Genomic DNA, 24,952 nt, shown 5'->3' with positions numbered 1-24,952 from the left:
GTATTTTCAGAAGCAGTTGCAGCAGATCTTTTGACAATACACAATGTCCATCTGATGTAATTACACATGGTGTACCATTTTGGTTGAATACTGCAGCAAATATAGAAGGAGGAGGGGATACTGGGTTTTTGAGAACTGTGTCACAACAGATTAATGACAGAGATGCAGCTCAACCACAAAGGGCAAACGAGGGAGGGGGAGCACAGAAGATCTGTAATAACACCTTGTTTGTTGATTTTTTTTTTTTCCATTGTTGATCTCTCCCGATCTCATCCCGGCCCATGTCTTCCTGTCTTGTTTATTTACCCGTCTTTATTTTTGTCCTGATTTCTGCTTTCAGCCTGTGTTTGGCTCGAGGCAGAGAGATGAAAACAGTTGTCAATGAGCTTCAGCTATCTGCATGTACCCAGAAAACATCTGCACAGCCAACATGTATGCAATCAGCTGTTTGTGTTTTCCAACAGCATAACTTTTTGCATGTATCATGTAGTCATAACTTTTGACCCCCAGCTCCATAACAGGGATTTGCTTCCCAGCCAGTCATTAGGCTCCACCTCAGGGACCCATGTGACTTGTGATATGTTTGGTCTTTTGCTCAGCTGCGTTGGAGCGAGATGGGAAAAATAAGAGACACAGACCCTTTTCCTTTTCCTTTTGGGGTCAAAAGAAAGTGTGGGAACAAGACACAAATATTAAAAAAGAAAAAAGTGTCAGATCAGATGAACTTACCTGTTGACTCGGAGAAAAGCTCTAAGAAGCTCTGAAAAGCAGCCTCGTAGTCTAAGGGATTGAGATATTTCACCCATAGCAAGGTGTAGTCTTTTGCCTCGTTATAAACTTGGAGTCCCCTTGAGTTAAACTGCGTGCGCTCTGGTTTTCTCATGAAATCCACCTTGTCATGATTAAGCAGCATTAGACATGTGGGGTACATTTGCAGGATAGTCATACATCTAAGCCAAGAAACTCTCCAAAGTGCCATAAAATGAGTCCTGCACATCTGTGCAGAGCAGACCATCTGCAATTTTGTCTGCCAGACATACACAAAAAAATGTACAAAAAATGGCACATTGTCAGATCGACGTAGCTCCGGCTGTAGATGGCTTAAAACTGATATAGTTCATTAAATGTGAAGTATTGCAGAGATCCTCTGTAAGCCTGAATATAAGACACATGACAAACATGTTTCCAAATGATTTCTCTCTGAGCGATGTTCCAGTCCAGCAGCAGTCAGTGAGCTTTTAACAGAGTGGTCCAACCCCCAAAACAGGCTGTCAAACACACACACAGTTAGACAGAGTGGCCGAGAGCAGAGGTCACATGTTTCACCCGCAGCGCTTCAGTCAACAGGTAGATTCACGTTGACAGATTTTAGATGATCGTCTTTAAAATTAACCTGTCAATGCCCTCCCCCATTTTTAGGCTTTTTTTTTTTTTTTTACATACATTCCTTCATCAATGTGGAATTTGAACTATGACAGAAAGCAGGTGGAAGACTTAAAGGGACACCATATTGGTCAAACTCTTGCTCAAACATTTCCCAGAGGCAAATTAAACGGTACGGGTGCAGAAGGAGGGGCGGTAGCTGTTGAGTTTGCTATGTACTTCTGTGTAATCTTATATGTGTGCACTTCTTTGTTGGGTCGATTTTCTATGTGTGTCTCATTGATACTTACATAGCTATTGCATCATCACTGTCCCAATAATCAGAAGAAGGATTGTGCTGCACTCTGTTCAAGGCCCCCCAGTGCATTACCGCCTAGCGGACTCGCTGATGGAGGTCACAGGCAGCATCGGCTTTCACTACTGATTCGATGCAGCTTTCATCAGCCCTCTCTGATTGGCTCTCCCAGGGGAGCCTAAAGAATGAGGGGGACAATTAAGCCTAAGGCAACCCATCAAAGGAAATGATTCATAAGTGCTGCGTTCATATGTAATCAAGGGCCAGGATCTTGATCAAGGTCTTGAAAAGGGTCTCGACGGTTAGCTTTACTTATAGATGTAGGAACTCTTCTGTCCTGCAGTTTCTGGCTGCATGGGTTGATCTTGTTTTCATTTATTTTGTTCATTAAAGAACGTTTTTGGGGAAATCTACAGCGCAACGTTGGCTGCTTGGCATCATATGATGTACTTCATTTGATTTTGCAGCTCACTTGAAGCCGAGCCATTGAATGAGCGATCAAAAAATGGCTGCAAGTAGATGTCATGTTAAAAAAAAAATGAATTGGTTTGAATGTGGCTGTGTGAACTGTGGCATTAATGCTTCCTTAGTCCTTCTGCCGTTGCTCTTGGGGATGAACTCATTTTACTGCTCATCCAATTTACAACAGTGACCTGTAATAAATAATTACATTCATCGTCGACGATTCCTCTGTTCCCGGACGTCAAATCAAAAATCACCTATCAGCTGATTTAGTTTGAAGTTTTTTCTGTTCGACCGAGTCTAACTTCCTCCAAATTGCAATGGCAACAAGATCAACCGCTAAGCTACTGTACACAGCAGCTGGAGATACAGTCTAGCCCCACCGATGACCTGTGTGCTCTGTAAATTTCTGTAAAGTTATAATATGGGCTATTCTATGTCTTTATTGTTCACTGTAGTAGTGAATCATTTACCGGTATTCTATACTTTATTGTTATCCTGGGAGCTCACATTATTTGTAGGATCATTCATTACAGATAATGTATTAGGTTACTAGCTCAGTCTGGTAGTCTGAAGTTGTACGTTGAAAGGAGGGAAAGTTGTGCTTTATCCATTAGCTGCCTTGCTCTGCTTTGATGGATCAAAGAGCTGGAAGAGCCAGGGCCACTGCAGCAAAACAAAACAAAGAGGAATGAGATAGACGGCTGGCAGACGATGATGGAGGGAAGAGAGGGGGTGGAGAGAAGGTTGCAGGGGTCAGGGCTTTAGGAGCATTGCCAACTGGACCTACCTGAGACGAGGGAGTGGAGGTGCAGCATGGGCAGAAGTGTGCCTGTTAAAATGCCTGTTATAAGCTAAGCTGTGTTAGCTGATGATATTGGTCATTTTTAAGTTTTACTACTTCATTTGAGCTTTTTCCCAGTTTACTGTCCTGCAGATTCGTTTGGACATGTAGCCAGTGCTTGTTGCCACAGCAAGTCTGAGCAAGCCGACTCACTGTGGGTCTTTTTCAAGGATATTTGGTTACTGATAGACAGAGGTGATCAAACCTGTGACCTTTCAGTTTTTAAGACCAGTTTTAAGACATGAGAGGTACAAGCGGAAGACTGCAGAAAATGAAAGGATTTAGGGAAAACTGGTTGGAAGTTTAAAGGGGAAGACAAACAGGAAGAGTTTTGTTAGAAAGAGAATTGAGAAGAAATTGAAAAGGGCTAAAAGGGGAAGGAAATATTGGGGTTGAGAGAAGAAATATGGGATAGATGATAAAGGAATAAAGAAAAGGACTGATCAGTGGAAAGGGGAGTGAGAGTCTAAACTCTAAAACAGCAGAAGAGCTGGAACAGTAAAGAAGGGATTAAAAATGGAGGGAACAAGCAGAGCAAGACAGCAAGATCATTTCCTGATAGAGTAGTAAAAGAGAAGGAGCAAAATCGGTGGCGGTCCATTCACAGGAAGTTTGTGCATAAGTGTTGGCCCAAGAAGATGGAATCTGGGCTGGTGTGTTTGTTCTGGCTTTAGATCTGCCCTCAGTAGGCCCTTCTACTGGGCACTGGGAGAGAGGGATGTGGAGGAATAAATGCAGGAAAAGATTAGAAAAGTGCACTGAGAGTGAGGCTGAACCCAGGTAAAGCCTAGTTCTGGAATATTTTCAGGACTGGCAGACTGAGGAGGAAAAACTGGATCCAGTGGATGACTCCAGAAGGTTTTGATTTTTCCTTTTGGAAGCCAGCTCATTTGTTGCATTTTCCAGCAGTACCATCAAATTTCATAATGAGTTTTGTGGCATTCACTGAACACTATACACATCAAGCTTCACAGTGTTAGCTGATATCATGCAGTACCATCAGATCTTTTTTTTTTTTCTTTTTCATTTAAATTTTCCAATGCTGCAGTTTTAACTCCTTGTACAGAGTAAATGATTCTTGAACCATGTAGCTAAGATTTCAGAAAGACAAAAATCCTCACTGTTGTGGGCCAAGAATATGTGAACTTTACAGTATACTATGACCATGTGTTTTACTAGATGTCAATCTCATCTTACTCTCCTTGACAGATTTTGGACTGGAGTAAAAAAAGCGGAACAGAGGGTTACTATGACAAGTGAAAAGTTAGCGTTGTTTAGCAGAATAACAGGGTAAAGTTATAGGATGTAAAGCTCTACTTGACCCCAGAAGCCGATCCAGTCATAATCCCGAAAGCTCAACTAAAAGCCACAATTTTATTATGACAGATGAGATTCAAGCTCCATGTTCAAATTTACTCTGTTTTTAGATGTGATACCCTTTGACAAGCACATTGTTTTTCAGAAAACACATTAAATGAATCTGACCCACAAGAGAGAGTTAAAGTCTCGAGCCTCACCCAGTCCAAACATGTCTTCTCATGAATTTCAAATGAAGAGTAACTACACCACAGGATAAGATTTAAGGTCCATTTCCCTGCGGAGTTGGAAATAAACATTAATTCTCTTAGTGAGTCATACAAGAACATTGCGCGGTTATTCGCCTGATAAGCGATGGTCAACCTGAACCGGCTTTCCTGTGACTTTGGTCAAACATGGCATGTCTGGATTTAGCTCATTATCTGCTCCTCCGTTTTCCTGTTGTGTGCGGTTACATAGAAGCAACGGTAATAGCCTGAGCCTGTTGCTTCAAAAAGAAAGAGTCGCACTGACTGTACAAGACAGACACACACACATGCACAATGGTGGCGGCACACCCCCAGGTTCACGGCCTGTGTCACTTCCCTTTTGTGCACAATAAGATACACAAGTCCTTGCCCTTTTCCTGTATCCAAATAAACAATCCAAAAAGGGGCATGAAGTGGGAACACCGCCCTCTCTGTGTGTGTGTGTGTGTGTGTGTGTGTGTGTGTGTGTGTAGCATGTGTTACGTAAGTATGACTGTGGTCCTCAGCCCCCTTCATTAGTGCTGCTGTTCAGCTCCTGCTTCCTTTGGTCACAGTTCATTGACCTGTAGGCTCACAACAAACATGGGAATCGGATGTGTCACTGTCTGTGTATGTGTTTCCATCTCCAGCTGTGTAGCTGTGCGTTTGGCCTCACATCTGAACATACATTTAGTAGACATGCTCTTAAACAGAAGTTATACTTGTGTTTACTTGGTACTCATGTTCATTTAAGTAGCTGCACAGACACTGTGGTCTATTCATCATCATTTTGCTCTTCACTATGTTATCCTCCGTGGCCTCAACAGCTCGGCCCAAGCAGTGAAACATTTTACGAACAAAAACAAACAAAGTTAAAATGTCATCAGTTTTTGTCAGGAACATATTTCTCCTGTTTGTTGTTGATCAATGGAACAGAAGAAGTCATGTTATTATTTATTTGTTCTATGTGAGGTTTTAGTCTGGATGAATCACTTAGCTAGATCTCTAATCATTATTATGATTTACTTATTTTTCCAACTTTCAGATTAATTTTTTGTGGATCTTGTGACAATAATAATTAGTTCATATTGGGATATTTGCTTCTTTACTTTCATGCTTGCTTTCATACAGTTGATGCCACTTCAATTCAAAGACTTTTAGGTTCAAGGCTGTTAGCTCAAAAGCTGTAAGTTAGAAGACTGCTAGTGCCAAGACAGTTGGACTTTTAGCTTAGCTCGGACTGCTAACACAGGAGGACAGCGAGCAGAAAAAAACTTTGCCTCTGAAAACAGTAGCTACAGGAGTACTCAACCTATCTTGGCCCAGTAAACTGAGCCTGGATGTCTCCCATATTAAAAAAAACAAACAAACAAAAAAACCAAACAACTATTTAACAGACAGAAGTCTTCTCATCCAACTCTTGACAAGAAACTTTGTGTATCGTGTATGACTGTGTATTTCAAACAATGTTAAAGTCAGTGCCTAACATTCAGAGTCAACTTCAGAGCTGCCCTTTCTGTCTATTTGTATTTGATCTGATTCATCTCAGAGCTGTGACCCTGCCCTCCAACCCGGAGACAATAGGATGTTTCTTTGTGTATGTGTGGGCCAGTCTTATATACAGATGTGGGTGTTTTTGTGTGTTGTAGGTGACCTCTGCCTGCATCCCAGTGCCCTCCAATGACCTGGTGAGTCCCCTTCGTTCACCCGTGTCTTCAACACTAGGTTTTAGTTTCCCACTTCAGTCTATCCGTAGTTGCGAGGTATGGGTTCCCAAAACCACCGTATGGTTTACTCTGGTTGAATTCCTTTTGGCAAGCTGAGCCCTCAGCCCAGTTTGAGCTCAGTTCATTCCTGGAGCACTGCTGCATTCCAGTCCAGCAGCAAAAATACTTGGTGTTTCTATAGGAAGTATTAATGTTTATCCAATAGAGAGTGTTTGTTTAATTAACCATCTTTTCCTTCCCGTGAAACCCGTCTCCGTCTCATCTTTCTCCCCTCCTTCCTCCTTCCCCCGTCACCTCCTTTCCACCTTCTCCCTTTGCCCCACTTCCTTCTATCACTTCTCCTTTGTCTCTTCACGGCTCCGTCCTCACATCTAGCAGCGCAGAGGGACCGCTCCTTCTCGACACACCCAACACCTGGTGAGCACATTTGTATCGCCATCATCTCTCCTTTGCCTCTTCACCCTTATCCTTTGGATTTCTCTCCACGTTTCCAGTGTCATGCTGTCTGTCTTGGAAATGTCCAAAACCCTTTGTGGCTTCATTGGATTTGATGTTGCACATAATAAACAATCCAAAATGAGAGCAATGCCAGACACGCATATTTCTCTGGAAATCAAAGAAACCCTGAAGTTTGTGAGTTCTGAAGACTTTAGTGTTGACAATCATCCAAAATCAGCCAAAAGAAGTGCTTCCTTGAGAACCTGAAAATGCTTGACAAATGAAACGTTAATCACATGAAAGGATTCACCAGGTGGAATGAATTCTATTATTGTTTCATTAACGAAAACATTAGGCAAATGAAAACTTTTGACCTGATAAGTCACCAAAGCCACTAAAAACAACCAGATGTCATCTTTGGGGGGCCATAAAGGTACAAACATGAAATGCTGGTGGGGATACTTTAGCCTGGAGTAATTAAAGGTCTCGGCCAAAGCTGACTGAAGTGTATAATAATGATGAACACCTTTTAATTACTATTTTGTGTCGTTTCATTTCACAGGGGTCCACCAAGTCTCTCACCTACACCAAACAGAGAAACACCCTGCCAAGGTAAGGGTCACTTGATTTGACCTCTTCTTTATTCTCTCTATAAAGTTTAGTTTCAATGATGTGATGGAGCAACTTGGCTTCAGAATTGACCTACATGTCACACACAGTATCCAGTTTCTCTCTTTCCCCTTTCTCTTCATCCATCCATCCCTCCCTGAGTTTTACTGGAGTGTATGAAGGAGCAAAGTCATGACTTCCTCCCTGTTTCTCTGCGTTACCACTTGACCTATTCTCTCTCTATCTTCTCTCTTTCTTCTCTTTTCCCTTCTCCCTTTTCTTTGTCTAATCCAGAAGCTTCAGTGTGGACCGCGTGATGGAGCGAGTGATGGAGCGCCACTACGACTTCGACTTGACGTATATCACAGAGAGGATCATCTCTGTCTTCTTCCCCCCAAAGCTGGAGGAGCAGAGGTATCGAGTCAACCTGAAGGAGGTGGCCGCCATGCTCAAGTCCAAGCATCAGGACAAATTTCTGGTGAGGAAACATGAACACGTCTCCCTCTTTCAGCTGAGATACAGAGTAACAGTAGCTTTCATGAGATGTCGTGCGCTTCAGTGGTATTCATAGCACCAGTCATTTCATCTCCAACCTCAGCTGAAGATAAAGAAGAGACCAAATGTATCTGTGCCAACTAAATCCATTCTCACCTTCTTTGTTCCAGCTCCTGAATCTCTCTGAGAGGCGCCATGACATAACGAGACTCAATCCGAAGGTAGGCCTTATCTTCTAACCTTGTAACCTTTTTTATATCATCTCTTCTAATCACATGCTGCTTAACTCCGTCTCCATCCACCATCAGGTTCATGACTTCGGTTGGCCTGACCTCCACGCCCCACCGCTGGATAAGATCTGTGCCATATGTAAGACCATGGAGACGTGGCTGACCTCTGACCCTCAGCATGTGGTGGTCCTGCACTGCAAGGTCAGAGTTCAGGAGGCTAACTGGGCTTTCAGATGGATGTCCCACTGTTTTCCAGGCTCAAAACTGAGCATATCAGAATGAAGTGACAGGTTAAGAGTTGCAGAGAAAACAAGTGTTGATTTTGAAGTTAGTAATGGAAAAGCTTAACAGTGTAAACACTTCTCCTTGTCTTTAGAGATTTTATGTCTCCATGATAGTTTGACCTTTTTTTTTTCTCCGTTAACTGGACAATCAGCTCTTTCTAAAAACCCTGATTTGTGTGACACTGACTTCGGTGGATAAACTAATTAACAAAGTTAGTAGATTTGGATCAGTCTGACTCTTTGACTGGAGCTGTGTTATTTTACTCTAGTGTGTTTCGATTCTCATCCTCCATTTTTGGTAGTGACATATACAGTCATTTCCCTGCTCCAGTTGATGAGCTGTATGAAACAGAGCTAGCTGCCAGCTGCTTGTATAGCCAAACTCTCTGGGATCCATCCTGTATTTTTATGATCTCAGATGAGGAGTTGGTCTGAATTTATTGTAGTGACAGAATAAAGACAGAGACACATGGGCAATAAATCATTTGGAGCAATTGAAGCTTTGCAGCTGATTTTTCATCATTACAGCTGAAAACAAGGAGCAGAACTCCTGATCAGATAAATATAGAAAATTAAAATCAGCTCTAGAACATCAGAAACACGTGTGGAACTTTCTGTGTTCAACTTTGCTTTGTCATTCCGGTTTACACAGTTTTTTTATCTTAAAAAACAAATAACATTGTGTTGTTTAGGTTTTTGTGGTTTTTTATGAACTACTAATTACAGTGGTGAGTCTTGACAGACATATAAGACTAGCTGAGCTTGTGTTCATTTTAAATATGTGGGAACTTGTGGACATGCCAATGAGGCTCAGTAGAACCTGTAGAGGTTGTAACAAACTTGTAAGCCAATAATATGACCTATACTGCCAACCATGAGCTGACCGTCATGTTTAGTTTTTTTTCACTATCCAGACTGCTTTGGTAAAGGCAGCAATATCATATAGTTTAAAAGCTTTCTGACAGTTCCAAAGTGTTACCAGCAAAACGTGCAACAGAATTGATAAATACTATTGGAACCATGGTGAATTATCAGACTGTGTGGGAACAGTTAATCATATTTATATATTAGTGACACATTGTTGTAGTTTGCTATTTTTTGTGCATTTTATACATTATTTTTCAACAGGCCAAGCTTAGGGAGATCGGAAATGGGACAAAGAAGGGGAATGGCACAGGAAGGAGTCCGACCAGCTGAAACAAGAACTGGGCGGTTGTGCCCGTGTTAAATGTAGTTAATAACTGTGTCACATTGAAGCTGAAATGTAGAAAAGTCATGCAGAACAAGTGTTAAGAGGCATAAAATGAGAATCATTTTAAAGTTTCGGTACATCAAAGTTGTGCTCAGGTTGTATTCTAGCAATTCCAGCAGCTCGAGATGGTAGTGAAGTAGTACCAAGCAGTGTTACTCAGTCTTGAGTCCTTTTTCATCAATTTTACATTTTGAATTGCTATTTTGGAAAACCATTTTCAACCATTTGTAAAAACTCTGTAGTCATATCTCCTTTTATTTATTTTTTGCATTGATTGTATTTCCATCTTTTCTGATTTGAAATACAATAAATGATTACCACCTTCGCCAGAAAATCGACTAAACGATTCCCATCAAACTCTGTTGGAGAAACATTTATATTCCACACTGAGCACACTTAGGCTCATTAATACCAACAATTCAGGAAACCTTTCCACTGCAGTGACTGACCAATACTGAGCACAACAGAGCTCCAGCGGCTTGTCTGGGTGTTTTATTTATTGGTTTTGGTGAGGAGAATTTAAATACCAAAACCAGACTACTTCTGTGGTCTGCTGTCTTTCCAGCATATCCCAGCTAAAGTTTTTTTTTCCAACCAGGATCACACCAGAAAGAAGTTTCTGTCAATGAAGAATCTTTGATAGAGAAATAGACTGAGCAGAACTAGCTCAATTTGTGCTCAGTGTGTAGATATTGCCATTGCCATTCTGGTCTTGGGGTGGGGGGGTTGATAGTCGGAATTTGAAGCTGGAAAGTTTCTGAATGTGTCAGAAACTAAAAATTGAAAGCGCCACGGCAAGATTTTTTTTTTTTTTTTTTTTTTTTTTTTTTTAAATCTCAACTCGCATTTTTATTTTCCTGCCTTCTCTTTGTGTCACTGTCTCCCTTCTTTAAATCAACCATGCAGTCATCTGTGGAAATCAGTTGTCTTTGTGCAAACCGTGGTGACCGAGGATGCAATCAGCATATCATGATTTCCAAGATTTCCTTTTTCTTCTGTCTCCTTTTTACAGGGCAACAAAGGGAAAACAGGCGTGATTATTGCAGCATACATGCACTATAGCAAGATCTCTGCAGGGTGAGTGTGCATTTGTATGAGCCATCCAAAGCCACAAATTGACCCTTAGTTATACATCAAAGTATCTGCACATGGAGAACTAAAAAAATTATTAAACTGATGCGCAGAACATTTTGGATCAGACTACTCAAATGTGCATTGCTCAGTGATGCCACACTGGCTGCTGACGTGCTAATTCAAGTGCTGTACACGCTGCACAATGATTTCCTTCAGACTTGGTTTGATGAATTAATCCTTGTGGATTTTACATAGAAACAGTGGAAACTGGTTTATCCTGTGACCAGTTCCAGCTGTTTCCTCTCCATGTAGTTTCTGGCATCACAAGAGTCTGGTGCAAATCCTGTGATGGAAATTATCTGCCTAAAGCGTGTGTGTGTGTGTGTGTGTGTGCGCGTGTATGTGTGCGCAGGGCAGACCAGGCTCTCAGTACTCTTGCCATGAGGAAGTTCTGTGAAGATAAGGTGTCCTCTTCCCTCCAGCCATCCCAAAACAGGTAAAGGCCATACGGTGATATGAGGGACAAATTGGGGGTGTGCACTGTTGGTGTAGGGGTTATCCCACATCTTAGCAGGAGTTATTAAATGGAAATGTAAATTAAAACCCCTTTGCATTCTTTGAAAACAGAAAGAAAAAGGAAAACAGCTTCTAGCTCGACGCTCCTCATATCTCACTGCTGGATTTTTCATTAACGTTGTATTTAGTCTCTTCTCACAGACGACACACAGGCGTGAATAACAAAGTTAGCGCCTTTAGTTTCGGGGTCACATTCATGCTGACTCACTGTCACACTGTCACAGAGCCATTGTTAATGTTATTTACAAATGTCACAAGATCTGCTGTGAAAAACACTGTATATTATAAATATCATAGCCACCCAATTCTCTTGCTTGGTGGAGTCACAGGGCCAAGTACTCCAGGTGGTATCTGGAGGGAAGGAGCAGAGGAGAAAGGGATGCTTCTGACCCACAAATGGTGCAGGGCAGGGGTACCTGTAAAGACAGGCCAGGCGAAAGTGGGGGAGGATGATCAGCCCACCGGACAGACCATTGTTATGACAATTAATTAAAGAACATCCATGGTCTGCAGGTGTGGGAAGATATGCAAAAATGAGAGGGTTCTAAAAATACATCAGAAAAAGATGAAGTGGCTGCAACCCATGCGTTATTAACAACGCAAACCTTGTGAGACAGAGGAGAGGCCAGTGCAGGAGGCAAACCACAGTCCCTGGAATCTCCAGGCACATGACAAATGGGGGGGCAGCATCACTTATGTGTCAGAGGAAACGAAGCACCGGTCTGAGAGGGAAGGCATTTGGGATACCAGATGACCAAGAAAGGTCACCGGCACAGGAGTGGTCTGGAGGGAATGAGTGAACTGGCTGCTGCAGTTGCAAGGAAGGAGAAGGTGATTGCTAAGTGGACTGGGAACTGGAGACAGCCTTGGCAGGAGACGTGGGGAAAAAGCTTAAAGCCATGGCATCCATCATCTGGAATATGGCTGCTGAGTGTTTTGGAATAGAGGAGCGAAAAAGCCAGAATAAACACTCAACAAAAGGAAATCAGACACCTGAAGGAGATAGCAATTCTCAGAGGGGACCTGAAGAGGCTGAGGAAGGCATTCCATGAAGCAACAGTTGACAAGAAAGCAGCATTCAAAGAACTCGAAAACAACTTGAGGGCCTTTTAAGTCCTTACAAAGAGCTAAATGCCACCACAGGGACCTGAAGCGGCGGATGCAGGAAAGTTCACACATCAGTTTCTGTATTCAAATACATACAGAAACTCCTGGGCCATAAAACATCAGTGGAGCTGAAAGCAACAAACAAGGAGGAGCAACCTTTCCAGGCATACAGTGACCCTAGAAGGGAGGATGTGGAGAGGGTCAAATAACCAGTAAAGACATCTGTCCACTTTACAGCTGAGAAACCAAACTAGCAGTAAGTGAGCACCTTTCTGAAGAAGGCAAGACCAACAACAGCCCCAGGGCCGAACGGCATCCTATACGAGGTGCACAAGTACTGCGACAGACTCAGAAAACAGCTCTGGAAGTCAATGAAAGTGGCGTGGAGGAAGGCCTTACTTGCTGATGGTTGGCTCCTCATTGTTGAAGGTAAAATCGGAGACAGGAATTATGCATCGTCATAGACTGTGCAATCTCTGGGATCCTGTTTTCAGCAGCAGGGAACTTTCTCGTTAAGTTAGCAGAGACTGTTGCTGCACCGGGGTGCAGCACAGTCATGTGGCATCCAGCAGGTACCAAATTAGAGCATTAATGTATAACCACACTCTTACAGCAAAATCAGTAGCTGAGGGGGAATGGATCTTGGCAGACCCAGTTAAACTCGCTGGCTGAGCAAGGATGGAGTTTAAACAGGAAAAATCCAGACTCTTGGTACTGAGGAAGAGGCAGGTCCAAGACCAATTTTGTTTTAAGATCAAAGATACCATCATCCCAATAGTTCAGGAGACACCAGTGAAGCGCTTGTGGAAGTGTATCAGGGCAGACCTCAGTGAAAAGAAGATTATGGGGGAGATGCTGATCCCAACAGACACCTGGACGAAGACTCTGGCGAAGAGCAGATTAAATGGTATAAGGCCTAGGGCTGCTAGCACTGGGTGCTGCCCAGACTGCTCTGGCCTCTGCTTGTTTATGAAGTACCAGTCTCCACTGCGGAAAAGCTGGAGAGGAACACCTATCTGAGGAGATGGCTGGGTGTCCCAAGAAGCCTTTGTTCCTTTGGACTGTGCAGCAAGCTAAGGCTGCCAGTAACATCAGTGGTCGATGAGTATAAGGCACGGAAGACACACCCCGCCACGATGCTGTTAAACAGCAGGGATCAGAGTGTATGACAGGCAGGCATTGTGTGTCAGGATAGCTTGTGAGTGGTCAGCCAACAGAGCGCTGATGGAGGCAGAGATTGGCTTCAGCATGCTGACATTATTGAGTTGGTAGCCCAGGGTATGCTTTGACTGGGTCGCTCCACCTACCTAAGAGAGCAGCAGATCATGGAGCAGAGTGAGCTCCGTAGGAATGTGGAGGAAACCCACCATGTAAAGGGCAAGAAGGGCAGCTGGAGCATGGTAGGACATCGGATAAAGTTCACTCACTGTGTTCTGCCTAGGATGTCCTGCCTATACCATCAAACCTCCATATGTTGGGGTGGCAGAGAGCTCCAAGTGCAAGCTGTGTGGAGACTTAAGAAGCTGACTCAATCTCTCAGTGCAGGTTTCATGCACTTATGCTTGAAACCTGCACTGTACTTCTCTTAATTTATCTATACAGCCGCATACTCTTTTAATGATTTTATTTATTTTTTTTTTTATTATTATTTTATTACTTTGATTTTATGCATGTCACAGTTCTGCATGCCTACTTACTTTTCTCTTTATGTCCTCTGCATGTATGTAAATCATACTGATGTGCCTTTGTGTGTGAAAGGCCTCCTACCTTGCCTCTCATCATGCCAGTCAAGCTTGGCAGATGGCAAATTCTGATAGCATCACAACAAGATACTGATGCAATTGGCAGAATTGGCAAAACAAAACAACAAAACAAAAACAAAACAGAAACAGCAACAGTTGGACGGACTACACTTTGTCCAGTTTGTCAGGTCAGGATAGATTGCTGCAGCAGGAGGATCGAGGAATAAAGGGATCTTGCCCTCAGCAAAACACTGGGAGATGCAAGCAGACCGAAAAAAGCAAATCAAATTCCCTGGGGAAATAGGCCAGACCAGCCAGACATTGTTCTTTCTGGTTCTTTCTGGTGTAGAGGTACCAAACAAGTGGTGCTCATGACGCTAGTAGTATCCTGGGAATAGCGGATGGAGGAGGCACATGAGCGCAAGCTAAAGAGATATCAAGCCCTTATTATTGTGAGCCTGCAAAAATGAATGGAAGGCCTGGAACCTATCTGTAGATGTGGGCTGCAGGTGTTTTGATGGTTAGTTGCTCTGGAGATTGAAAGGGCGGTGAGAAAGCGACTGATGGGTAATGTCATCAAGGAGGCTGAAACAGCATCCCGGTGGAGCAGGAGGTCTGGTGGCAGAGCCAACCAGCTGAAGGGACAGCTTAGGGTGGGGTGGTGGTCAGCAGGGGCAGATCCAGCCCCCCTACAGGTGTTGTTGGCTTAAATGAATGCCAGTGACCAAACCAGAAAACCAGTGAAGAGGGTGCCCACCTGAAGACCTGTTGTAGCCACCTAACTCTCTTCCAGTGAAGTCACAGGACAAAGTACTCCAGGCGGTGCTTTGAGGGAGTGATGCCACCAGCCCGCAGATGGCACAGGCAGGGTACCTGTGACTGTGGGCCAAGGTGAACAAAGTAGTTCGGTTTGGCTCTGCTGTACATTTAAAATGTCTGAATACCAACACTTAAAGGTTTCTTTTGTTTTTTTGTGTGTGCATGTGTTTAGTTTTTACGCAAATGATAACACATATCAGCTAATTTCCGAGAAACTGTTCAGAGAATTACTCGGCTCAACATGCGCAGCATTGTTATTGTGAAAATAAAACTAAAAAACTCGTCATCAGACAACTACTAAAAATGTGATTGACAAGAAAGTGAAAAATTAAGACTAAGCTACAGAAACTGTTGTCTCTCCCTCCCTTTCTTTCTACTTTGAGGAATCTACTCTGATACAGTAGTTTGCTTGTTTGCACTTTTCTTCTGTATTCCAAAAACAGTTTTTCATAACCTAATTTTACATCTGTTCCTCTTATTCCCCATCCTTATCTGACTTTTATGTCTTTGTGACGTGTCTCTCGCAGGTATATTTATTACTTCGGTGGCCTTCTGTCTGGGGCAATCAAGATGAACAGCAGCCCTCTCTTCCTTCACCAAGTTCTTATCCCATCACTCCCTAACTTCCAGGGTGAAGGAGGTGGGTTCAATGTTATCAAAACACAAAGCAAGTTTGTTCTGCCTGTTTTGAGTCTTTTACCTATGTGGATTCATCCCAGTGCCTTCATTCTCTCCCAACACTAACCCTCGCACTTTAGTCATCCTCATCATTAAAGACTCTCATCAGGCTCCCTTGACAATGTAATTTACACAACATTTATTTTATATGTGTCTCAGTTAAGTAGTGTGGATTTGTGTCATAGCAGTTATAAATCTGTCATTTCAAAACTAAAAGTCTGGAAAAAGTGTGTTCTCTTGTGTGATGTTAGAAAATTCCTCACGTAGAAATCAATCTTAATGTTAAATATATATGTAATGTTTGCTCTTGCGCCAAAAACATTTAGTCTGCTATGTTATTTATTTATTTTAATGATCATTTCAAATGCAGAATGTCAGCAAATAAAGGAAAAATAGAAAATTGATTAAAGTAGGCCAGCTGACTTTAGAAACGGTGTCATGTGCATTGTGTGCTTGTGTCGTCAGCTGATCCAATGCTGCCACTGGTATGATAGAAAAGGAAAACATAATTTTCACTTAAAACTCACTTTGTTTTTCTCACAAGAGAAAGAAAGATTGAGTTAAGATGTTCCTGATCGGACTGTGCACATTAAATGTGGCCATGATTGAATGGGATGACAGGCTGTCCCCCTGAATCAAAGCTGAATTAATAATAATAATAATTATTATAATAGAAAGAAGAAGCGCTTTTCTTGACAAAGTGAAGAGCTTTATAAGAAAAATTAAAGACAGAGAAATGGGGTCAGAAATATGTAGCAACATAATTCGAATGTGTGTCAAATATTAGCAAAAGCTAAAATGTAGAAATGTGTTTTAGAAGAGATTTAAAGGAGGATGTAAAGTAGTGGACGGAAGTCTGGTTAATGCGGGAGGACAGAGAATGACACTGATTAATCTGGGACTATTGAACAAATTTGAAACTCCCTGCAAGTCAAGCAAACAAGACTGAACCACGTGTTTGACTTGCTGAGGTTTGCATCCTGTTATATTACTAATGTGGCAGCATGGTGGCATAGTGGTGAGCACTGTTGCCTCAGTGCCCGGCCTGCAGCCTTTCTGTGAGGAATCTGCATGTTCTCTCCGTGCCTGCGTGGGACGACATGTTTAGGTTACCTGGTGACTCTAAAGTGTCTGTAGGTCCGAGTGTGAGTGGTTGTTGGTCTCTGTCTGTCTCTGTGCGTTGGCCCTGTGATGGACTGGTGACCTGTCCAGGGTGTACCCCACAACACAGATTGGATAAGTGGTGGAAGATGACGAATGAATGTTACTGATGGTGAATCATAGATTCACTCAACCTCCTCCCACACACATGTACACACACACTCATCTGTTTTTCTTTAATCAGATGTTCAAGTCCAAGTAGGAGGAGGTGGCACATTCAGCACATTCCTTGGTGACCATGTTGGTAATGTCTTGTTTGTCCCTCATCTCTTCTCAGGTTACTACCCCTTCCTGAAGATCTACCAGGCCATGCAGTTGGTCTACACTTCAGGCATATAGTGAGTGTGTCCTGCCGATAGCACAGATGAGACAGGATATATTTGGGTATTTTCTGTCATCAGCTGAGGTTTCAGGGCTAATTAAAGGGACGGGACTAGATAAAATGACACAAAACATGTCCATCTTTTAGCTTTCTAGTTATTCCCCTTAATCTTTTCCATGTAAGATGTGAAAACATACTGCTAAAAACAATGAATTACATTTACATTTGCCTGATGTCTGGGAGAACACACAAACAAGTCAACAAATTAATCTTTCACACAGAGCCCTTGTGTGTTTTCAGTTCCCTTACAGGCTGCTTTTTGTGTTGTGTGTTTTCTGCAGTGACCTTCAAGGCACCGGAGGCCGGCGGCTGTGTGTGACCATTGAGCCAGCGCTGCTGCTTAAGGGTGACGTCATGGTGAGTCATGTGGGAAGGAAATGACAGAGGACCCCTGACATGGGTGGGGTCCAAATCGGGCTTTAAGTGAATTAATTTTAACTTAAATAAACAAAGAAATGTTTTGCAAAAGCTGTACTGCAAAAATTTGCTGAAGCAGCCAGGTCCCACCTTTGAAGCAGAAGTTGTGACCTGGGAGAAAAAGATACTGTCACTTTGTTAACAAGGAGTTACATTGTCTGTTTTGTATAGTCTGTGATTTCAAAAGTGGTGGCAACACTTGAATGTCTGATGGACTTGGATCTGACACCCTGCCCCTCTCTCTGCTTCCCTCTGCAGGTCAAATGCTACCACAGACAAGCCCAGAATGCTGACAGAGACACTGTGTTCAGGCTGCAGTTCCACACATGCACCATCCACGGATCCCAGCTCTGGTTTGGCAAAGGGGAGCTGGATGAAGCTTGTACTGGTTAGTCTATTTAGGTAGTCCAAACCACACCATTCTGCTTTGGTGCTGCAGGAAGGGAAACAAACTGACTGTATCTACCTCTGGACCAGACAGTGGAGTTGTTCTCAGCTCAAGAGAGAGGTGTGGGACAATATTACAGATGTCAGAATTAACGTGTCCATCCAGATTAATTCATTTGCATGATTAAGGTGATGAAAATTTTTTATGCAAATAATTTGAATCAAAATTCTACAAAAAAAAAAAAAAATAATAATAATATTATAAAGTCTCGGCCGATGCACATCAGGCAGTGCACTAATGAAGTCTGTCCAAGTGGAGTTGATGTATATCACTGTCCAAGAGGACGGCCGCCAGGACTGTCCCTTGGAGAGGGAACAAACCCTGAAGCCTGTTTGTTTCCAAAAAAAGAAAGAAACAGAGTGGATTTTAAATATGATGTAGTTGTTTTTTATATACACTCCTGATCAAAATCTTAAGACCAGTTAAGAAATTTCAAGAATTTGCATTTTGCACTGCTGTATCTTAAGAAGGTTCTAAGTAGAGCTTCAAAATGCAAAAAGAAGAAATGGGAGCAAGACAAAAAAAATAAAAAATTGAGCATGCAATTTGTTGAAAACAAAATGTAACTGAAATAGGCAGTTCATATGTAGTTCACAGCCTTTAAAAGCCAAAATCTGAGCTGAAATTTGGATTCCATGTCATTTTCTGTCAAGTAATCACTCAATCAAGACTCTCCTGTATTCTTGCAATTTCTTAAATTGGTCTGAAGATTTTGATCAGGAGTGTATTGCAATCTGGACTCCACATCTGCTCTTTAGTTAAAATAAGCATGTTAAGTATTTATATATGGCTTTCTTTCACGAGTTTTTTTTGGTACCACAGGAGTGACTGAAAATGCTGCAGAGAACAGACCGAGGTCTGGCACAGCTCAGGCTCTGAGCTACATGGCTTCAGGACAGTTTGATGTCCATGATGTTCAGTTTGACTTTTGGAATGACATAACATTACTATTTTTTTTTTTATCAATTTCACTTCTATGCATACAGAAGCACCACCTCACTGAAAAGATGCTTCATCTCTGTGATGCACTAAATATATTTCTTTCTTACAAAAATGTTTGAAGAAAGCCACTTTCGTGTGTTAGAGAATTCAAAACATATATTATTTGATTATACCATGAATTGCAATCACTCCAGCTCAGATACAGCAGCCAGTTCATATTGTCCCTGCTCATCATCAAAGTAGCACACACACAGTGGAGAGGTTGGCCACTGAAAAGCCAGATCAACTTGTCATGTGTTAGTGGAGACCAAAAAAAATAAATAAATAAAAAAGGGGACAAGTTTCTTCCCCCACATCTTCTGGGTGTGTAAATAGGTAACTGCAAACATATTAGCTTTAGTCCCATTGAAAAGTGTATTATTATTACCTATGTCTTTGTGATAAACGCTAGACATTGTGTAACATTATCACACATACAGAGCTGTCATAAAGTTTATTTAAATCTGGCTAACATTCGTTCCCACTAATGAGCTACTATTCATACCACAACAGGTAAAGCTTTGGCTGCAAAGCCCAAAACCCCGATATCTGTTGAATCAAATAAAATCAAATCAAATCAGATTTATTTGTATAGCGCCAAATTATAACAAAGTTACATCAAGGCACTTTACATATAGAGAAGGTCTAGACCAAACTCTTTATACATTTATTTAAAGAGACCCAACAGATCCCCCGATGAGCAAGCACTTGGCAAACGTGGCAAGGAAAAACTTCCTTTAAGAGGCAGAAACCTCGGGCAGAACCAGGCTCAGGGGGGGCGGCCATCTGCCTCAACCGGTTGGGTTGAGAGTGGGAGGGAGGGAAGGAGGGAGGGAGAGGGAGGGAGGGAGAGAGAGAGAGAGAGAGAGACAGACAGACAGACAGACAGACAGACAGACATTGGAGGAGGGGGGGGGGGGTGTAGGCAGGAACATGTTGCTGCATGAAGTTCATGGAGTTGAGCTGTAGTACAGAATCCATGAAATATGGGACCAGCAGGTGTTGCAGGAACATGGGATGGAGATGAGTCACCACCTGCAGGATGAGGACAGGGAGAGAGAGGAGAGGAACTGGGAGAGACAGAGACTTTGGCAGAACATGGTTAGTAAATGCAGTATAAATGCTTAGAACTGGGTGAAACTGTGTTTTTTAAGAAGGATGGTTCTTATCAGCTCATGCAAGGAGGGAGGAGGTAGGAAGAGAGAAAGAGAGAGAGGGTGAGAAGCTCAGTCCTTCCCCCAGCAGCCTAGGCCTACAGCAGCATAGCTAAAGAGTAGAGGACTTTAACTTTTTAACTATAAGCTCTGTCATACAGGAAAGTTTTAAGCCTGGTCTTGAAAATTACTAAAGAGTCCGCCCCCCGGACCGATGCTGGAAGTTGGTTCCATAGAAGAGGAGCCTGATAACTGAATGATCTGCCCCCAGATTTACTCTTGGAGACTCTAGGAACCACAAGTAAACCTCCATCTAGAGAGCGGAGTGGCCTACTAGGACAGTAAGGAACTATGAGCTCTCTGAGATATGATGGAGTTTGGCCGTTAAGAGCTTTAAATGTTAAAAGAAGGATTTTGAATTCTACTCTATATTTTACTGGCAGCCAATGAAGAGCAGCTAACACAGGAAAGATATGATCTCTTTTCCTAGTTCCTGTTAATATTTGTGCAGCAGCGTTCTGAATTAATTGAAGACCTTTTAGAGATTTGTTTGGACATCCAGATAGTAATGAGTTACAGTAGTCCAGCCTAGAAGTTACAAATGCATGGACTAGTTTTTCTGCATCATCCTGAGAAAGGATGTTTCTGATTTTCCTGTTTCTCAAATGGAAGAAAGCTGCCCGACTAACTTGTTTTATGTGAGGGACAAAGGACATGTCCTGGTCAAAAATTACTCCAAGGTTTCTTACAGTGGAGCTAGAAGCCAAAGCAATGCCGTCCAGACTGATGAGATGATTAGATAGTATTTTTCTGAGGTGCTTAGGGCCGAGTACAATAACGTCTGTTTTGTCAGAGTTGAGAAGTAAAACATTTCCAGTCATCCAGACTTTTGTCTTCAAGACATGCCTGCAGTCTGACTATCTGACTGACTTCATTTGGCCTCATTGATAGGTGCAGCTGAGTATCGTCTGCGTAGCAGTGGAAGTTGATGCTGTGTTTCCTGATAATGTTGCCTAGAGGAAGCAGATAAAGCGTAAAGAAGATTGGTCCAAGTACCGAACCCTGCGGGACTCCATGACTGACTACAGTACATGAGGAGGAGCTGTTGTTTACATGAACAAACTGATGTCTATCTGATAAGTAGGATTTGAACCACCTTAGTGCAGTTCCTTTAATTCCAATTTCATGTTCCAGTCTCTGTAGTAAAATATTATGATCTATGGTGTCGAATGCAACACTAAGATCTAGAAGGAGAAGTATGGAGGCTGATCCATTGTCTGAGGCCATCAGAATGTCATTGGAGACTTTAACCAGCGCTGTTTCTGTGCTATGATGGGCTCTAAATCCTGACTGAAACTCTTCAAACAAACTGTTCCCATCCAGATGCTCGTGTAGTTGTTTTGCTACAGCTTTCTCAATGATTTTAGAAATAAATGGAAGGTTCAATATGGGTCTACAGTTTGTCAAAACATCTGGATCAAGATTAGGCTTTTTAAGCTGGGGTTTGATGACCGCGTCTTAAGTGCCTGAGGTACATAACCCAGAAATAAAGTCAGATTAATCAAATATAAAATGAACGGCTCAATGAAATAAAAGATCTCTTTAAAGAGGCTAGTTGGTACTGGGTCTAATAGACAGGTTGACGGTCTGGATGATGAAACTATAGAAGCTAGCTCTGAGAGATTCAGAGGTGAGAATGATTCCAGATGTAAAAGAGGCATTGCAGCTGATTCAGGAGTTGCCATATTCAGTAGGGGATTTTTATCTAACGTAAGCAAGAGCTGATAAATTGTGATTGTGAGAATTTTATCTGTAAAAAAGTTAATAAAATCATCACTGCTTAGAGCGGACCAGGTGGACGGTATACTGTAACTAACAGAACTGGTTTTTCACCTTTCCAGTCTGAGTGGGAAAGACTAAGAGTGAGGCTTTCAAAAGACCTGCAGCCAGATTTTGGTCTGGGGTTGATTAATAGGCTTGACTGAAATATTACAGCCACCCCACCTCCTCGACCTGTGGTACAGGGATATGAAAGTTAACATGAGTTGGGGGTGTAGCTTCATTAATGCTAACATACTCATCCTGCTGCAGCCACGTTTCAGTTATACAAAATAAATCAATATGGTGATCAGCTATGAGATCGTTAACTAGTAGAGATTTTGATGATAATGATCGAATGTTCAACAGTCCACATTTGATCACAGTGTTATTTGAGACTAAATTTGTGGCTGTTTTAATTACAGTTAGGTTTTTGTTTTTAGCTCCTCTTTTGTTCAGTTTGGGTTTATTAACTTTTCTAAATGTAGGTGGTCGGGGGACAGACACGATTTCTATAGACCTAAACATAGACAGAAACTCTATTCTATTCTCGGCAGGTGACCGCTCTGACTGAGGCGCAGAGGAGCGTGTTAAACTGCGGCTCTGCCTCCTGGTCTCGATTGTCAGGGTTTTGGATTTCTAATAAAATCGGCCATATTTCTAGAAATGAGAGCGGCCCCGTCCACGGTGGGATGGACACCATCTCTCCTAATCAGACCAGGTCTCCCCCAGAAAGACTTCCAGTTATCTATGTAGCCCACGTTGTTTTCGGGACACCACCTCGACAGCCAGCGGTTAAATGACGTCATGCGGCTGTACACGTCATCACTGGTCCGATTGCGGAGGGGGCGGAGAAAAATACAGTGTCCGACATCGTTTTAGCAAAAGTACACACCGATTCCACATTCATTTTTGTGACTTCCGACTGGCGAAGTTACTGCCGACGTGAATAACAATATTAGCATATTTACGTTTACCCTTAGCCAGCAGTTTCAGATAAGACCGGATGTCGCCTGCTCTGGCCCCCGGATACACTTCACTATGGCCCCCGGATACACTTCACTATGGCCCCCGGGATACACTTCACTATGGCCCCCGGATACACTTCACTATGGCCCCCGGATACACTTCACTGTGGCCGCCGGTGTCGCTAACTTCACGTTCCTCAGAATAGAATCACCTTCACTAGAGTCGCTTTTCAGCGGGTGTGTCGCTGAGAGGGGAGAACCTGTTGGAGGTGAACCGGGGGCTGCTGCCTACGACTATGCCTCTTGTCTCGGACAGTCACCCAGCCGCCCTGACTAGATCCCGGCTGCTCGGGAGCCACTGGGGGGGAGGAAACTATCTTAGCTGCCGTATGAGCTCGTCTAGGTTGGTCCGCACCGGCTACGGGGGAGGGGCTAGCTACACTAGCATAGGTTGGGCTAGCTAAAGTGCGGATCCGTGATTCTAACTCATTAATTTTCGCCTCCATTTATACCAACATCCTACATCTATGACAAGAGGTGCTGTTATAAAAGGAGGCAGAAGAATAACTACACATGAGGCACAGAGAACAGAACAGGAGAGGAGAGGAACTGAGCAAAGATGCTCTTCACTCTTCATGACTCCAGCTTTTGGTTTGTATGAGAAAGACAGGGACAGGGTTTTAGCATCATAGTACATTACAGTATTATGTCGTGCTCCCTGAAAAGTGACAGTGGATTTTGTATGCTTCTGCCTTTTTGGATACTTTTAATTAAACTGTCATTTTAGCCACAGGTTATTAATTGTGGTAGAAGAATCACCGCACACTACTGATGGATATAATAGCAGTTCTTTAAATTGGCATTGTGGGAGTATATTCACAGTGGTTTGGCTTCATGATAACACTGTGGTTGATTCAATCCCAAAATAATAGCAACATAATCCCCATTCTGAACATAATAACAGTCCTCCAGAGACAAGTATAATGAAAATGAGTTGCACTATATGACTCCAACTATCCCTCAGAGATTGTAGAGGAGCCCCGCTCTATTCCCTAAGTCCATAATGAATATGCTTATTACTTCATTTCCTCTTCAGTTTCATGTTGCCCTGAAATGACAGCATGTGTACGGCCTGTAAAGTCAAGTTGTGTATGTGGTTGTCATCATATTACACTAAATGAAATGTTACAAATGTACATAAACGCAGCTTTGTTGGTTCATGGACTTTAATACACATCTGTGTAAGGTATTAGTACATTTGATATAATGGAGGAGAAAAGCAATTTGATTCCTGTCGGGGTTTCCCCACATCACTGGAGCTTGATGGAGGAGATTTATTGGCTGTAATGTAGAAATATTATACGCCTTAATGAGTACATTTTTTGTTTGAAAATGATTATTATTGTTCCCACTCACAACATTTATTTTCCTGCTCTCCTCCCCAGATGAGCGTTTTCCATCAGATGCCACAGTGGAGTTCGTCTTTTCCTCTGGACCAGAGAAGATCAAAGGTTGGTTCACTCCACCACTTCAGATTCAAATTCTTCCTCATGCCTGTTCTACTTTGTAACTTCAGATTCGTCAAATGAGTAAAACATGAAGATGAAGGAAACAAATGCAGATGAAAGGAAATGAAACGTGTCTTTCCTCAGGTCGTGAATACCAGAAGAACGACCCAGCTGTCACGGTTGATTACAACACAGCCGACCCAGTGGTGCGCTGGGATTCCTACGAGAACTTTAACCAGCGCTACCAGGACAGCCTAGAGGGTAGCATCCCAACAGTTTTCTGTGAATCTCCAGCCAGCTTAAACCCTGAATTGAAAGAATAACCAAGGACAAAATCAGCGGAATAAAATTCAATAGATTTGTTTTGTGACTGTGTGTGAGCAGATTAACAGTGTGTGTAAATAATTCCAAGGATAAAAAAAAAATACATTTGTCGACTTTCATCTATCTAAAATATAATGCTGCCATTAGTCTGAATTTTTGTTTAGACTGGCAGAAATGTTGTGTCAACAATATGTGTATGTGAAATGCAAATCCACAAGCAGAGCGGAGAGAT

At 42.5% G+C, this 24,952-nt stretch overlaps 1 protein-coding gene across 2 annotated transcripts in view; it reads left to right on the top strand.

Moving 5' to 3' along the window:
- tns2a (tensin 2a) overlaps positions 1-24,952 on the top strand; it is a 54,708-nt gene that overhangs the window by 22,910 nt on the left and 6,846 nt on the right. Inside the window, exons 4-17 of one of the 2 annotated variants that reach the window (XM_029506023.1) lie at positions 6,178-6,216; positions 6,631-6,672; positions 7,256-7,305; positions 7,597-7,780; positions 7,968-8,018; positions 8,106-8,228; positions 10,576-10,640; positions 11,050-11,133; positions 15,409-15,521; positions 16,998-17,058; positions 17,384-17,459; positions 17,778-17,907; positions 24,334-24,399; positions 24,541-24,657. In XM_029506023.1, the coding sequence (XP_029361883.1) occupies positions 6,178-6,216; positions 6,631-6,672; positions 7,256-7,305; positions 7,597-7,780; positions 7,968-8,018; positions 8,106-8,228; positions 10,576-10,640; positions 11,050-11,133; positions 15,409-15,521; positions 16,998-17,058; positions 17,384-17,459; positions 17,778-17,907; positions 24,334-24,399; positions 24,541-24,657 (1,201 nt within the window). The remainder of the gene's footprint in view (positions 1-6,177; positions 6,217-6,630; positions 6,673-7,255; positions 7,306-7,596; positions 7,781-7,967; positions 8,019-8,105; positions 8,229-10,575; positions 10,641-11,049; positions 11,134-15,408; positions 15,522-16,997; positions 17,059-17,383; positions 17,460-17,777; positions 17,908-24,333; positions 24,400-24,540; positions 24,658-24,952) is intronic. The other variant, XM_029506024.1, reaches the window with a different exon arrangement.

Source organism: Echeneis naucrates, chromosome 7 (genome assembly GCF_900963305.1).
Source record: "Echeneis naucrates chromosome 7, fEcheNa1.1, whole genome shotgun sequence".
Classification (NCBI taxonomy): Eukaryota; Metazoa; Chordata; class Actinopteri; order Carangiformes; family Echeneidae; genus Echeneis; species Echeneis naucrates.
Note: the sequence above shows the minus strand (reverse complement) of the source record. Positions and strands in the feature narration are given on the sequence as shown.